Source organism: Corvus brachyrhynchos, unplaced genomic scaffold, assembly GCF_000691975.1.
Source record: "Corvus brachyrhynchos isolate BGI_N302 unplaced genomic scaffold, ASM69197v1 scaffold646, whole genome shotgun sequence".
Lineage (NCBI taxonomy): Eukaryota > Metazoa > Chordata > Aves > Passeriformes > Corvidae > Corvus > Corvus brachyrhynchos.
The window spans coordinates 41,941-58,829 of NW_008238401.1; the positions used below are offsets into that span (position 1 = coordinate 41,941).

At 35.4% G+C, this 16,889-nt stretch overlaps 1 protein-coding gene across 1 annotated transcript; it reads right to left on the reverse strand.

Moving 5' to 3' along the window:
* Window positions 1-1,954: 1,954 nt before the first annotated feature.
* SLC7A9 (solute carrier family 7 member 9) lies at window positions 1,955-13,624 on the reverse strand. Its single transcript, XM_008635339.2, has 14 exons — window positions 13,511-13,624; window positions 12,551-12,895; window positions 12,194-12,319; window positions 10,881-11,028; window positions 9,703-9,945; window positions 9,024-9,149; window positions 8,591-8,690; window positions 7,224-7,268; window positions 6,761-6,884; window positions 5,687-5,790; window positions 4,797-4,893; window positions 3,889-4,038; window positions 3,159-3,333; window positions 1,955-2,187 (listed from the first exon to the last, which is right to left on the reverse strand). The coding sequence occupies exons 3-14, from the start codon at window positions 12,296-12,298 to the stop codon at window positions 2,123-2,125; spliced, it is 1,482 nt and encodes a 493-aa protein (XP_008633561.1). The 5' UTR covers window positions 12,299-12,319; window positions 12,551-12,895; window positions 13,511-13,624; the 3' UTR covers window positions 1,955-2,122.
* Between the last annotated feature and the right edge of the window lie 3,265 nt (window positions 13,625-16,889).

The following is a 16,889-nucleotide window of genomic DNA, read 5'->3' on the forward strand; positions in this document are numbered from 1 at the left end:
GGTGCCGCGGGCGGTGCGGGCCCAGCACACCCCGCACAGCGGGCTGCCTCTGGCATCTGCAGCAGCTGCTTTTGCAAGCTGAGCAGTTCCGACAGCTGTCGTGAGATATTCAGCAGTTCCGGCAACAAAGGCAGATGACATTAGAAGGTCGACTGCTCGGGTCTGTGACTGCGCAGAACAGTCCGACGCCATGGAGGGCGATGGGCCGCACCCGGGCATTGTCGGTGCAGCCACGCCCAGGGCTACACCGGCCCAGAAGGTGCATCTGGGCAGTTTCGGCGCAGCGGATGGGCTAGAAGCCGCCATAATTGACATGGGTCAATTATGCAAATTCAAACCTTCCCCAAACTAGTTTACATGTTCCAGGAACTGTAAGACAACTCTGAGGTGCTGTGAGCGAACAGAGGTGGGCGGGGAGGAATGGACTGACCAGAGGCAGAACAGGCAGAACAGGCAGCACAGGCTACAGTCGGCTGCGCTGTAGTTTGAACTGCAGCCTCTTTTTGGGATGCCGTCTCGGCCAGTTCTGACACCTTCCCCAAACTAGTTTACATGTTCCAGGAACTGTTCAGCATGGGTCCTCCTTGGATCCGTCTTTTTAGAGCATGCACATTTCTTGGCTGTGGTTTTAGTCAGTTTTTATCATCACCCTCAGCGTGGGCTTTGGTCTATGGTTTCTGCAGACGGTAGTTGCTGATAGTTGGCATGTCAGTAGCAGGGGTCTTCAACACATGTTGGTTGGATGTTATCCAACCAAGCAGACAGTTCAATTACCACAAGCAGAACTATATTAGCTATTTTACGATTATGTCTAAGTTTAGTTAATGACAGAAATAAAGGCATTCGTTATTGTTACAAAACTACATCTTTATAACGAAGCTACTTTAACGTTATACATATAGCATCTATTTGTAGAAAGCCAATATTATAATATGCATCTATCACAATAACAAAGCTACTTTATACATATTGCATCTATTTTAGCATTTGTAGAAAGCCAATATTATAATATGTATCTATCACATTAAGATAATGATCTGGGCTCAGAGAGAGAGCACAAATGTAAAGGTACATGCAGCTGAAATCAAAAAACTTAACACCTATGTGTGTTCTGCAGCTTAAAGCTGCATAGACAAGTGATTCCCAGCACTGCCTTTTTATATTATAGAATGTTTTTTAAGGCAGCAGACCCTGAATGTGTCTCTGTGAAGTTATAGGATGCAATATTCAACTTCAAAGACTGATGTTTTGATAACTAATGTTTGGTCTAAGAACCTGAGGAGAGAGCTAGTCTGGCATTAATGTGATTTTTGTCCTTTTTGTGATGCTGTAAGTAAGAGCTGCATTGTTCTTTCCATAGTGTCATCAAAAGCATCTTGACACTGTTGCTGCTAAGTTCTGCCATGTTCATAACTGAAAAGGGTTTTGAGTCATTTTGTATGGAAAATCACGCTACCAAAAGCCAGTGTCCACAAAGGAGACAGAGGAGTCCTGCAACTTCATTTGAATAAACGGGAGAGAGGCCACTGGGGCACACACCCACCGGGGTTCCTCTCCGAGGTTTTGGAGGGTACAGCCTCCTTTTATCCTAAACTCTTGGCTGCATGTTGCCCTCTTCCTTTCCCTGTTGGCTGAGATACTAGGAAAGTACAGCCTTCCCAAACCACCTACCACATATCCCCACTTGAACCTGTCATTTTATCCCAAAGTTCAGAAGTTCAGGCTTGTGCGGACCCTTTGTCTGTCAAACAATCTGGGTTCTGTAACAAACCTTGAAGTTGGTAGAGACATTAAGACCCATTTCAAAGACATTAAAACCCACCCCCTCAACCATGGAATTGTTTGTAAAGACATGAGCACACATCTTTGCTTTCAATTTTAATTCAGAAAACAAGACATCACAACTGATTAGCAAACAGCTGATTAATAAAAACAGCTTTGCTGGACACTGTAGTCTGGCTTGGAAATCTTTTATTATGTATATTTAATGCTTTAAAGTACTAATGTGTTGCAAAACTAATACACCAGTACAAATTTAGCAATTATGTATGTGTGCCAAACTACATTGAATCTACTTCAACCAGTACAGCACTTAAAAACAACCTGGTAGGTATAAAATACTTCACTGAGTAACTTCCTCTTCTGGAACAACTTCCAAAAGCATCTGGAGGTGCATAGTGATGGGCTCTGAGGAAAAGATTTATTGTGAGAGGCTTTATCAGAGAGAACAATATTTCAATTCAAACTATTTTTCTAAGTAAGAAAATTATCCTTCTGCATAGTTGTTTGTCTTACCTGTATTCCTATTTCAAAATGAAAAATAAAGGATGGGGAATAAACAGTCTTAATATCCAAACTACAGCATTCCACATTTCCAAACTTACATCAGAGTACAATACTTCCAATTACGTAATTTAAATTATAATTCATTACAATTATTTAATTATAATTAATTCTATTAATACATTAAAATTAATAGGCCCAGGGGACAAGAGAGACAGATGATGGATTTTTTGAATGCTGTAGAACTACTAATCCTGTTGTATTCAGCCAGTTCCAATTAGCCTCTTAGAAATACCTGTGTATCCTGTTTTACCTGAGAATATCAGAGTTTCTCTAGCGACTATGCAATCAGTTAATAAATGGTCATGCTGGGTTCTTGCAGCTTTCACTATAATCAGCACTGGGATTATTTTTTTATCTTAATGCTGTTAACATTTTCTTTAGTAAGTATTGTAAAATTAATAATCAGAGTTAAGAGCCCAGTGTTTGGTGGCATAAGAAGTTATGTCTGCTAATCTTTAGTTAATCGCTAAAGCAATGTTTTGAAATACAGATAACTGAAAAACTAACTTTACGGACTAATTAGTTCCGTGAACTTTAAAAGTCGGTTTCTTTGTGCTACTACAGTGATGTGTTGTTTTTTGTGAATTAAGTTTAATTTTTCCTCAAGTCAGACATTACTTCTTTTCAACAGAAAGAAGTAAAATACAGTCTTCAGTAAAGCCCACTACATGCTAGGGAAATTGTTTCCCCCCACATCCTGCTCATGTGCTTTAGAAGGGATGGACCAGATAGTGAGCTTTATTATAGTAATTAATCTCAAGTTTAGTAAATGTTCTGTTGAGTTTGGAGCTGGCTACCTGATGTATACTTACTTGATATTTTCTGGGGCCAGTTGAATTTGAAATGAACAAAAAGTACATAAACTATAAGTCCACTAAGTATAAATAAAATACAGTACAAATAGGCCAGTTCAGGTGCACTGATGATTGGTGCCAATACCAGTAAAATTGAGACCAGTGTCACTATGACAGGAATGATGATGGGTATCTGCAAGATACAAAGAATAAAATCACTTCTTCATTCTTTAGCTGTTCTTACAGAAGTTTCCTGTATGAAAGAATATTTTGATCATCTTATGCATTTTTTAATTTTAAAATTTCTGGAATCAGACGGGACAACTGAAGGAGTAGCAGAAGTATGGATAGGGAAAACTCTTCTGCTAAATTATTCACTAAGATCTCTTTGTCTGCATTTCAAATTGCAGTGTACAAGTTTGCAGTTTAATAAATGTGGGACCTGACTTATGTGCAATGACCTGGGGTCTTATTTTGGATATTCTTTCAGCGGTAGTCTGCTGACTGCAATTACACATCTCTGAAAATTTGGCTTGTGCCCTGTGGTCTATACAAGTGAAAATCAACATCTTTTCCCAGTCCTTATGAGCTTAGTCCCAGTGCAGAACTACTATTAAATAGCTAGATTTCAGGTAGGGGGAGTAAAAAACGAGGATAATGGCAAGGGTCCCGGTTAAATATCCAGATACTTAGGGTGAATCCATGCTACAGCATCTATGGAATGGAGGAAAAGCCATACAGAACTTACCCTGATAGGTCTCCTGAGTTCCTTCCTTGTAAACCTCATAACAATTAGTCCAAGTACAGTTAAACCATAAAATATCCAGACTGCAAAACTGAAGTAATTTATGAGTGTGTCAATGTCACCAGGAATAATATAAATAATAGCAATGGCACCCTAAAAATGAAAACAAAAATTAGTATAGTCTATTATAGAAGAAGGCTGAATTTTACTTATTTCCCAATACTGTTGCATGCTTAGTGTTCCAGAGAATGAACTGTGAATGTTTTTGCCTAAACATTTGGGTGTAAATGTATTGCAGCACCTTTAAAGATTGTGACTACATCCTGCCAACATGTGGTTATTTTTGTATGTAATCTTAATTCCATTTTAAGTCAAAATGCTTATAATTTTTATGCATAAATCTGTTTCATTGTTAATTTTATATCTGGAAGATACAAAATGTATTTTTAGGTTTTTAATGTTACTGGGATTGAATAGATCTTGTTTTTCCTTGAAGATAAATGGGTAAAATAAAAATAACAAGATGTTCTAGATTTATTCTTAAATGTATTTACTGACTGGATTTTTTTTAGTGAGATGTAAATTTCGTATGTGGAGGAAACAGGGCAGTGATAGCTTGCTTGCAAGCATCCTGTGGAAGGATTCTGTAATACTAACCATTCATTTAAGTTTTTGATTTCATGCCATTGATCCTTAACCATTTTGATTTTTAAAATCCAGTTCTGGAATGAGTATGTTCAATTTACAGAAGTTGGGGGTTTTATGTAGTCTTTTTTCCAAAATGTATTTAGCAATTTTCTTGTCTAGATAGTTAAAGATATGTGTCAAGACTGCTTGTAAGAAACTGTGAAAGTATGTATTACTGGAGAATTTTTGTTGATAATTTTTCTGTACTTGGAATATATACTTACATAAAATATGATAGCAGGTGCTGGTGTTAAGTGCTTAACACTAATGTAAGATAGTACCTTTAGCATGTGCCCTTCACGACCTGCAACATAAACAAGTCTGACAAAACAAAAACAAGGCAATGTAGTTAGTGTGGCACCTAGACTTTAAGTGGCACTACTAAAAATAGACATCTGACTAATTTAATCAGTATTTTCTTTGATATGCATTGGGATTTAAAGAGTATTGTAGCAGTTTAAAATAAGGGAAATAACCAGTATTAAAGCAGTGAGCTAAAACAAATTCTGAACCAGTATTAAAATAGTACACTTGAAATTAATTTCAGAATCATTATTTTGCACATATAGTTGAAAATTATTTTGGGAAATGTTACCTACTGTGTCCCTTTTAATTAAATATTTCCTTTTTCATGTGCTTCATAGCAAAAACCTATATTGACAACCTTTTCTCTAAAAATGGCCTTTACATCCGCATTGTTTTCAGGTGGTTTTGAAATTTTAAAATACTTTAAATAGTAAATGGAAGCGCTGAACAACTAATAGAAAGGAATAGCTTCTCAGTTACCTTTGCTGGTGTAGTCATGTTTTTACTGGTAACTTTTAACTGTTTAATTCTCATCTTTAAAACTGATGATTGATGAAAAAACCCTTTTGTGCTATAGTGCTATACCTGCATAGAATTGAGAAGAGACCATGTTTTCTAATTTTTCAAACCTGAATAGCCACTGTTTATTTTTGAAAATTAATCAATAAGGCTAGATTTACAGGCAATTCTAAATTACATTTTTTATAATGTGGATCAGAAGAATGTCTTTATGTCTGTAGATACATGCATATAAATTTTTCCATCCTTCAAAAACTTTCATTTGAAGATATTTAGAATGGGAACTTACCTGCCTGCAGTAAAACAGGTGCCATTGGCAGATCCAAGTGTAGAAAATACCACAAAGAGAGGAACTATCCAAGAGGCTGGATAAAGGACTCTATCTCCAAATGTCTGGGATATGGGATTAAAATTAATAATTTTGGCATTTTAACTACCATTTAGTATATTCAGTAATGTTAGAGCCTCTTTGTAGGTAAAGTACATCTACATGGGTATCTGAGCTATGTTACCAACAAAAACATGTTATATATTTTGTGTTCTTAAACAAGATTTAACTTGATACATTCTTTGCTGTAACTCCTGGTGCAGACAAGCTGCTGAAATGCACAGAAGATCTAAATTTTAAAAGCTTTTATTTAAAAAAAATTTAAGCATTTCAACATGTGTACTTCTTCACTTTGCTACCCTATATACTGTTTGTTTTCCCCGAAGACAAACATTAAAAAAATTGTTGCATGACCTCAACAGTTTTTTCAGAGACATGGAAAATTTACTGAGCAGAACTGAAGGGACAGATGTGTTTTTTAAGGTTTCAGAAACTTACATAGTTTCTAATTCTACCTGTAAGAGTATATCTTGCAAAAATGTAAAAATTTTATCTTTCAAATTTGTTAAGAAAAAAACCCAAAAAGAATAAGGAGGAAGTGAATGATGGACCATTTGCTGTTATCTCCAGAACAACAAACTTTGATCTACTGTCATTTGGCATGTGCTTCTTTCTCAGAAATACTGAAAATGGCAAAGCAACTGTCAAATTTTATTTCTCTTTCCATCTTTTTGATGCCTATGGAAAGCAGTCACCCTCTGAGCTGCAATGTTTACAAAACATTTGCTGAAGACTGTACTACTTTTGCTTCCTTCTTTTATTCCTATTGGGATATTATAGAACTACTCTTTAAATTAACCATTACTGAAATTTTATATTAAGAAATGATAGTAGATAATGGGGGGAAAGGTGGCACTAACATCTTACACTAAAATTAATTTTATCTTAAAAAAAATTAATGGACCTGAATGACTTACATGACTTCAATGCACACAGCCTTCTTCAGATGTTCTATTACAAAATTAAGTAGCTTACCACAGCAACTGCCTGGGACTGCAGGAGTTCTGTTGAAGTCATTACGGTGAAATAGGAAATGTTTATCAGAACATAACAAACCGTAACCAAGGGGATTCCAATAATTATAGACAGTGGTAGATTTCTAAAGAATGGAAAAGTAAGATCCCATCAGCATTGCTGTATCACTGGTACAGTTGTCATAGTAAACTGTGGATTCTTTCTTTTCCTGATATGTTCTTTAGGTGTATTTACTTTTTTTTTTTACTGTAGAACTAAGGAAATCAGGATTATAAAAAGAAAACTATAAATTATGCAAAGATACAAAGCCTGTAATACAGGCTAATTAGCTTTGTCTGTTAGTGCTCAAACCTTGAATAACTAGTGCTTTTAAAAAACAAACCAAAATATATGCTTGCTTGTAGAAAAATATTTAGTGTTTGATTTTTGCCAGTAAAAACACTGCTTTCCTACATAGTTTTACCTGTAAGGATTTTTAAGTTCTTCTGTGATGTAATTGAGTTGATTCCTGAAAGGAAAAACATTCATAGAGTATTTTAGCAGTCAGGTGTTTAAATATGACTATACTATAAGGTGAGGTGTTATTTCTTGTGTTATTGTTTTTAATCTTTTCAGTTTAAAAAAAATTTTAAAAAAAAGTACAATCAAACTTTTAAGTGGGAAAACTGCAGGACAAAACCTGTGTGAGCTTCTTATCCAAAAGTCAGCCTCTTGATTCACCATCTCTTTCTGCATTATCTCTATTATCTCTGAGACTCTGAAATCTTGGATAAAATATCCCAGAGTAATCAAACAAAAATTTGGTAGACACTAAGATTTACAAGATTGCCTTTCAACTTCAAGCTTTGCAGTATTTGAGTTTTTTCATATAAAAGCAAAAGTGTGCTGAGGGCAAGGAGTGAAGCAAGTCTGCTGGTGTTTCACAGTGGTTCTGGAAGTCATACTAGCATGAAAACCTTTCTAAGGATTATAGCTATCTGAATTATAATTTCCAAATACTCATTTTTGCTAGAGCATGTAGACAAATTGAAACAAGGTTTTTATATTCATCTGCTCTGAAAATGGGAAGAGTTAGTATTTACGGTTCAAAAGGCAAATTTTCAAATGTTAGTGCCTGATGGTTACATACACAAGTAATTATTTAGGAATTAGCTTCTTTGCCCTTTTAAAAAGTCCATATGAGTGCCTGAATTAAGAGACTTACATGCCTGAGTTGAGACACTCAAGCTTGGAAATAGAACCTAAAAAAAATCTATTTAAAAATAAATTCAGTTTCAGAAGCTTTTAAGTACAGACCTATATGCAGATTTTTGCAGTTTGTACATTTAAGAATATCAGTGGATTTGTGCCAACAGAACACTATGCCAACTGACATTCCCTAAGAAAAAATCTGCAGGTTGAACATCATAATTTCTGATATAATGTTCTTTTTTATGTTCTCCTGTACTAATCAAACACCACTACATATTTTGCAAGAAATGGAATTTGATGGGGTAACCTGCAGGGAAAGCTATTTTGCCTAAGCCACGGGAATTAAACTGTGTTATATCCTCCTCATCACTTCAGTTTCTAAGCACCTTCAGCAGCAAAGCAGTAGTAGTAGTAGTCCTTTGGGGGTCTAATATAATTGCTTTCCCTAGTAAACAGCAACTAAAAGAAGGTGGAGTTTTGGGGGGGTTTTAACCAAACGAGTGTTCTTTTTCCAGTACTCATCAAGACATTCTTAATAACAAGTCAGTTGTTAACTTTTTCAGAGAGTTCCACAGGGAGAGAGTAAACCAGTTAAAGGCTGTTAAAGTGTAACTGTTAAGGCTAATAAAGATTCCTTACCATCCATCATACGCCCAGAGTCCATTATAAAACGCCAGACTGATAGAGCTAACAGAAATTTTACTGTCCTTGAAAGAATCTTTGAAGTTTTCAGTTTTTCCTGCAAATAAGAGGAAGATTACTGATCAGTGTTAAAACTAATTCTTGTAATCCCCACCAGATGAAAAAACATTCCAACGTATGTCTCATGTTTTGAAACTTTTCACTTTAATTAATACCCTTTTGTATTAATTGATTGGTAGTGTTGCATTTCCCACCCATCCCCGTTCTCTAAAAGAAAATACCATAGTTTCCAAAAGATGCAAAACTAAAACTCTGAATGAAGAGATTCAGGGCTGTGCCTTATTACTGTGTCACTTCTGTCAGTGGGGAACTTTTTAATGATCATAGCAAAAGCTAAAAGAATTTTTTCAAATAATGTATATTTTATTACCTTTTGCAAGGAGAACAATTCCACTTACAATAATGATTGTGACAATGATCATTTTAGCAGCTGTGAGAAAATTCTGGAGGTAGCTTCCCAGCTTCACACTCAGTGAATTCACAATTGTAATTACCACTAAAAGAAATCAAATTATAAATATTTGCATTGTTTGTCAGAATTTAAAGAAAAGGTGCCCCTCCCCTTATTTACTGTACTGCTTTTCCCTCACACTTTTTGTCTATATTATATACAGTTTTTAATTACTGTGTTTGGATAACTTTTAAAATAGTGAGGAAAAACATACTTATGAATTAGATTTTGATAATACCTTTTACAAAAAATATTTTGAAGTTGCACAGCATTCTGATAAATAAAAAAAATAGTATTTCCACACTTATTTTTTCTTCCTTTTCTGCTAGAGATAAGAATTATACAGCTGCATCTATCTTAATGAAGAATTAAAAACCCCTTGGATAGGAACAAACCATTTTTAAACCTATCCTTTTTATGTTGTTGAATTAGTTATTGTGGGAAGGACTTACTGGACTGTGTCTTAAAGATTTCTGGTGTCTTTGTGAAGATGAACCTAAGGAAGTTTCAGGGTACGGAAATGCACTTACTGATGGGGTCAGACACAAGTCACTATGCAGTTTTGGATCTGGTCTGTCTTAAAAAGTGTGAGTCTTACCAATAGCAGCTGCTGCAAGACACTTGATGACAACTTGGGGTGGATCACAACCTGGATAAAAAGGGGCTGATGCATATTCTGCAAAGCTGAGACAAATGATTGCAAATGAACTGGGTTTTGTAACCAGTAAGCTTGTCCAAGAAAACAAAAATGCTGGAATTGGGCCAAATGCCTCCATAAGGTAAGGATATTCTCCCCCAGACTTTGTGATCATTGTACCAAGCTCAGCAAAACAAAGTGCACCTGAATAACAAGAAAAGCAGGTTCAGTTAATACACTTTTGAACCTGGGACTGCTTGAAGAGATGATCACTTTTTAATAGGTAGAAAAGTTAAGGAAATTTATATATACAGTGCATCATTACTCTCTTCAAGTTTCTGTATATTTTACTGTATATGCAAAGTAAAATTTTAATTACTTGTGAGCAATTGAAAAAAATACCCTGGAATTATTAAGATGCAGTCTAAAAATTACTACAATTGATGTTTCAGACTTCACCAAAACCAGTACAAACAAACATTGTGATTTCATTGGATTTCTGTTTAAGAAATGAACACTATAAGAAGTGTTTAAGTGGCTGACATACCTTTTGAAAACCTCAAAAAACAGACTTTCTGCACAATTTTGAAATAAAATGGCTGCTAAGTACAACATTAAAGTACAGTGATACTTCCTGTTCTATTGCTGTATGTGGCATCTTGAATTAAAGGTTTTCTGTATGCTGTCTGCCTTGATACAATGCTCAAAAATTTATTTGTTTTATTTCTTGAAATATTTTGAGGTGCTTAGTGCTAAATTTTCAGATAACAGAGTTAGAATCATGGAAGTAGAAAACTAGCAGAAAGTACCTAGCTCACTACCAGTAAATTTCACATATTGCCAGTTATTTAAGTAGAAGAGTATTCTCTTTATTACAGTCAGTGGATGAAGCAGGCAAAACTAAAACTTTGTTTCAAAATAAATTGAGAGTGTGATTTACAATTTTAAAAACTTAATTTGTCTTCTATAAACACCCCGTTTTAAATTTATGGTGGAGTACTGCTATGCATATATACAGCAGGATTTAGTTGATTTTGGTCTAGGTGCTATTAGCTAATTTGTGAAATGACAGTAGTATGCAGAAACAGCAGATACAAAGATTTAAGGCAAAGATTCAGATTCTTTGTTGACTGTTTTACCTAATGTTGCCAGAACTCCACAGGCTGCCCAGATGGTTAAACAAGGACCCACAGCTTCAACATTGGCAAGCACTGATTTTGGAGAAACGAAGATACCTGAACCAATAATTGTACCAACAATCATACAGATTCCACTAACGAGGCCCACCTTGAAATAAAATGAGATGTATTTGTAAGCAATTTCTAGTAATTCAGCAATTACTTCTCAGTATCATAGAACTATAGTAGTTGTCATTACTGATTTATTTTTATTGGCTTTCAATATATCGTTCTATAAAGAAATATATTAAACAATTTTGCAAGGTTTCACTCTTCTTTCCAAGATCGATGTGTACCCTGTGGTGTACTCCTGCTGTTTTCAAAAGTACATCTATTTGTGTTCTGCCTGCCTGTGTATTTCCTTTATTAAACTGTCTTTTGGATTGGGTCTCAAATATAACCTTGGATGGGTGAATTTGCCCTTTCCTCTCTGATTAAGCAATGACATTCTCTTACAAGCAGTTGGTGAATTCTGAATTTTCTAGAATTGTCTTTCATGGATGGAGTCTGCTTTTGTTTTGTTTTTTTCTTTTTGAGCAGCTGTTTTCCTCTCCTTGCTTTAAATATTTGTGCACAGGAACTGTGTTGATACTGCTAGGTGGTGATAAGATCATGTTCTCCTAAATTTGTAGTGACCTACAAGTGGCACAGGCAACTTAATATTTTCTGATAGTTATGGCTACTCTAATGACATCAGTATTTTTCCACTCTTGCCATCAAACTACATCAAAACCACCTAGAGAATCTTTTTCCAGGTAACTTAAATTAATTTTAAGAGAAATGCCACTCCCATCCTGAGAGGAAGTGATACAACTGTTTTCTAAAGCATCTGTAATTTTCTGGAGGAGACAGATTTTCACTTGTCTTCAAGCACCAGTGCCTTTTTCCTGGCTGTAAACACTAACAAATTTTCATAAACAATGAGCTGGACAACCCACTACAACTTCTGAAAAGTCCATGTGGAAAAAAAAGTAAAGTTTATGAAATGCCTCAGTTATTGACTTAGAATAAGTCTTTGAATTCTTTTTATATCGGATAACTTAAATGACATATTCCTAGGGTTTTATTCTGTTTATATCAGAACTATTTAACTATAGTAATCAGCAGTTTCTAAAAATTTAAACCAACCACATTGTTGAGATATTAGCATATTTCTGCTAAATTGGGACACAGTAGTGGTTTTTGTAGGCTGATGCATATGCACAAATGCCCCCTTCTGCCTCCCTCTGCCAACCCCTCACACGTGGATCAAAGGGGAAAAGAAAAAGGTTTGCCTGCTTTTGTAGGTTCATCGTTTGGGGTTCATGACTCTGAATGGATTGTCTGTCCTCTCTTCCTTTGTGCTCTCCTTTTCTTTTCTTCAAGCTTTCTTCACCCATTTGTTTTTCTTGTTGAAATTTCTAAGGAAATAAAAACAAAATCTCACTCTAGCATAATAATGTTGCTTGACTTTTGCTGATGATGTGGGTCCAAAATAGTGTAGGTAAATATTACCAGGAAACAAACACATGCACACACTCGCTCAAAGGCAAAGGACTTCCATCGAACTGCCTACTCAGAGAAGAAATCGAAGAGGAGAAGTTATGTCAACTTCTGATGTCTGACCTGCTGTGGATTTTCCTCATACCCACCCGGCAAGTGAATATCTGTGTCTTCTATAGCAGACTACATTCAGTTTCGAGGATGTCCTTACTGGAACGATCAAGCTTTTATAGCCGGTCCTTCCTCTGTATTCCTCCAAATGTCCAGACAGATTTTATCTTGCTCCCAAAAGCTAGTCTGTTTTCTTCTTATCTGGGAGACCTTCTTTCTGTTCTTCATTAAATTAGGCCCTGCCTCAGTTCCTTGGAGATGGAAGGATCTGATAAACAGAGTGTGGGCTACTGTAATTATCTAATTAGCAACTCTTTGCCTCAGGAGTCACCAGTCTTCTCTGTGTTGATTCAGGATGAATGTCTTCCACTCAACGTTTTGTCCTGTTTAGAAAAGGAATGTAAACAGTTTGTTTTTAAATTTTAATTTAGACTTACAATTTTTTTTTTGTGAGGATTTTGCTTGTTTCCCCTAGTATTGGCCTACAATACAGTCTGAGACAGTGAAGGAAATTGATCGGGTTAGGTCCTGAGTCTCTAAAGTGGATTCAGTCAGAATCTCTTCTCTCCTAAGACTCTACAACTATAATTCCTTGAATTTGAATGCTGAAGATCAGTATGCTTTTATACAGATGGTAACCCTGGAAGGCATCATGTCTAGGAAACTAAGTTGGGGTTTTTTGTAAATTAAGTAGTAACTGGCTACAAAAACTGCACCATTTTAAATTGACAGAACACCTATCTCAGTATTGTGGTCTTCAGAAACATTTGGGCTATAAAAACATCTTTTTGATGGTTTTTATCTTTTGAATTAAAGATTTTTTAAAGAATCATAACAAATCCAACTTTTAAGATTAAACCTATGATAGAAAACACATGAAGAATGCAGGGCTTGGGTCCCTGAACTTCATTATAGCTTTGTGCCCAGCATCTCTCTTTTAAAGTCATGTATTTAGACTGCTTCAACTATCACCTTTAGCAATTCTTGCTTTCACTTACCTTCTTTATTTATATTTGTTTGGTGTTAATCGAGTCCGGGAATTCTTGTCAAGTGTATTTCTCCTGTTATTTCCCAGCCAGTTACAAGCAAGGAATGTCCATGTCTGAAACCAGAATATGCAGGAGCAGCAGCTTAAGTACAGAGGTAATAATTAAACCCATTAAAAAAGGTAATCATTAAACCCATTCTCTGCCAAGAAGCTTTGAGTTAGGAACCACAGGTAAACTGATAGTCCAAGTAGTTTATCTTCAAAAACAAGTAAACCTGTCTTTGTTCCATTTGTGAGAATGTTTCTCCAGTGCCTAAGTAGTGTATTACATAGTGGGAGTGAACCATAATTTGGAGAGTCTATTTTGATGATTTTTATAGCAAGCAGTTGCTAATTAAGGAAATGCTTTGGAAAGATAACCTTGAAGTAATTGTCATATTATGAGTGCATTAAAACCATCTGTACAGATGCTATTTGAATCCTATAAAAATAGCTGATGTTTTTATCTTGAGAAGGTAGAGAAGCATGAGAAAAAATGTTTCCTTTGTTTTTCATTAACCTGAGGCAGCTGAGTGGGCAGCTTGTGTTCCCTTTGCTTGCAGTTACAAATATTTTCCATTTTTGTAAATATTTAAAAATCTTGCTTCAGTGAAAAATGCCATTCTCTATTTCTGTGCAGTTGTATATCCAGGGAAAAAAAAAGTATTATTATCCTGAATTCTGTAATAAGGCAACAGCTTTCATTTGAGCTAGTCATCCCTAAAACACTTGAAAAAAACCCCTTATTCATGTTAATCACTTAATTGTTTTTAGCAATGCAGTTGAACAACTCCTTTGCTGTATGATATTCAAACCCAAACCCCTCTAAATGCAGATGAGTTTTTCAATAAATATCTACTGTTAAAAGCTAAAAGATGTTCAGATACTGGTTCCTGATGTTAATATTTAACGTTTGTTGCCTTCTTGAGATAATGCCTCATAAACAGGCAGTACAGGGCTGGAAACAAGACCAAATTGCTTGGCCTGAGTATCAACAAAACTATCCTAAGCATGACTTGATAGTCGTTTTCCTCACTTTTTTTTTTTAACTTTTTAAGCATGCAGGATTGATCAACAGGAATTTCTTCTGTAATGATGATGTAAATCTGTGACTAAACATGGACTCTTAAGAATATGTGAAACACTTGTTTCACATGCCTCATTTGGGAGCAGGTATTATGTAATGTACTTCTGTGTTCCTTATACTGGTAATTTTGAAATGAAGATTTATAATCTTATCATTCCTATGTTGTTCATGAAATGCTACAGAGACTATTGAAATAGCTAATGTGAAAAGAAAAAAAGAATGGGAGGATCATATTATGGGGCTACCATTGTCCATTGAAATGAAGCAGGCACATCTTTCACATCATCTCTACCCTGCAACTTCCAAACCAACAAAAAAAAACCCTGAAAAAACATGTAATTTTGATGAAGATAATGGGGTATGTAACCTTTAATGTTCTGTTAAGTAAGGTTTTGCTTGGGAATTTTTCTTAGATTTAGTGTAGGTAGTCTTTGATTTTTTTGTGTAGATGTATGCCTCAGTTGTCTTATCTTTCTCCTTCAGATCTGTACTCCATTTTGTTTCTTCAGGTCCCATAAAAGCAACATTGAAAATATGTTGTTTGAGTTTTTGCCTAAGCAACCGGTTTCTTTAGTCAACCTGGAATGTCCATCTGGAGAATTCCCACCTGTTCAATAGATGTCTTAAGTCTCTGCAGTGATTTGACCTTAACTAGTCTGTGTTTCTTTATAAAAATAGAAAAGTATCTTCGTTTATTGTCTAGTTTTGTTTTAGGGGTTACTCTTCTTGGGATGTTGTAAACCTATTAAAAGATTTGCAATTTTACCAGCAGTCCTTCTTTTCCTCAGCCACTGAAGTTAAAAATAAACATTGATTTCAAGGATTCTAATAGTATTTTCTTCATAGACAAGAGAAATGACATTTTACAGCCCTGGGAAAAGAGTCCTTCCTTCTCAAATAGGTACACAGATGAAGAGATGAAGGAGTTCTAATTCCAAAGGACTACACAGGCAAACACTCCAGGGCTGGTCCTATTTAAACACAGTAGTTTGAACCTTTTCAAAGGTTTTCAAATTGTACCAATTAAATTGTAAAAAGTAACTTTCAGGAAACTTTCAGGAAATAGCAAGGGCACAGTGTAGAAATACACTTTATTATCATTAGTTACTAAAAATAAAGGTTAATGTTTGTTAGGGTTGGTATTTATTGCTTGCAGTAATGCATGTTCTACTTTTACCAATACTAAAGCAAACCATAAGGATCATCCTAACTTGCAGCTTTTAATTGTAGCTTAGCAGTATCTCAGAGTGGATACTTTCCATTCTAACCTTCCTGCTTACAAGTTATTTAATTTTAATGAGAGGACCAGTGTGTTTCCTTGTATTTGGCCTTGTTTGAATCTGACCATTAATAGATGTGTTCTATGATGTGATCTCAGTAACGTCATCCTTAGAAGCATTTTTTTTCTGAGTAATTGCAGGTATGCTGCAAGTGGAATATAAGGAAAAGGTCTTATTTAATAGCTATGGTGATGCTGAGTTATGCTACGGATTGCAAGATCTTTGCATCTTGTGGAAGTCAAGAGGAAATATTAGGTGACTGTAGTTCTTAACAGAACTACGTAATAGACTATGGATCTTAACAGAATATATGGGGTTTAAATACCCGTTTCCCTAAAAAAATTTCGCTACATAGTTCTTGGTTACAGTGAAATTGGTTTTTTTTCTGTGACAAATATGGCTTTTGAAAAGATATTCAGGTTTGCTAAAGGTTTTGTACTATATCTACCTGAATAGTGCAGAGTCTTCAGTCTACAGAGAGATTTCTTTTGGTATAATGTATTTTTTAAGCGCAGCTGTTCAGAGACTCTTAACAAATTCCTAAAAGCTGGGTACGTTGTTCTATCCAAAAGGTCATAAAAAAATCAAGGAGTCTCTTCATAAGGATATTCTAAGGGAATTTTGATGGCCTCTGAAGAAAATTAGTTTGAGTATGTCACACTAGGTTTTTTTTTCAAAGACTGTGAAGTTTTTAACAGTGCATCAAAGTCTGATCAGAATCAATGATTTTTCTGATAAACAACCAGCTTCTCTTTTAAAAACAAGGCCTGATTTTCATCTCCTTTTTGAGTCCAAAACTCACATTGCATTCCACTGGCCTTTCACCAAGGAGGGATTACCAGGTAACATTGATTTTGGAAGACACATCTGTCTTGTGCCCATCTCTAGCTGAGGAAGAAAGCAGTGAATACTGAAGCACTCTACTGAGGTCATGATGTTCTGTGCTACTTTTGAAGTCTCATTTAATTTTACACTTATCAAAA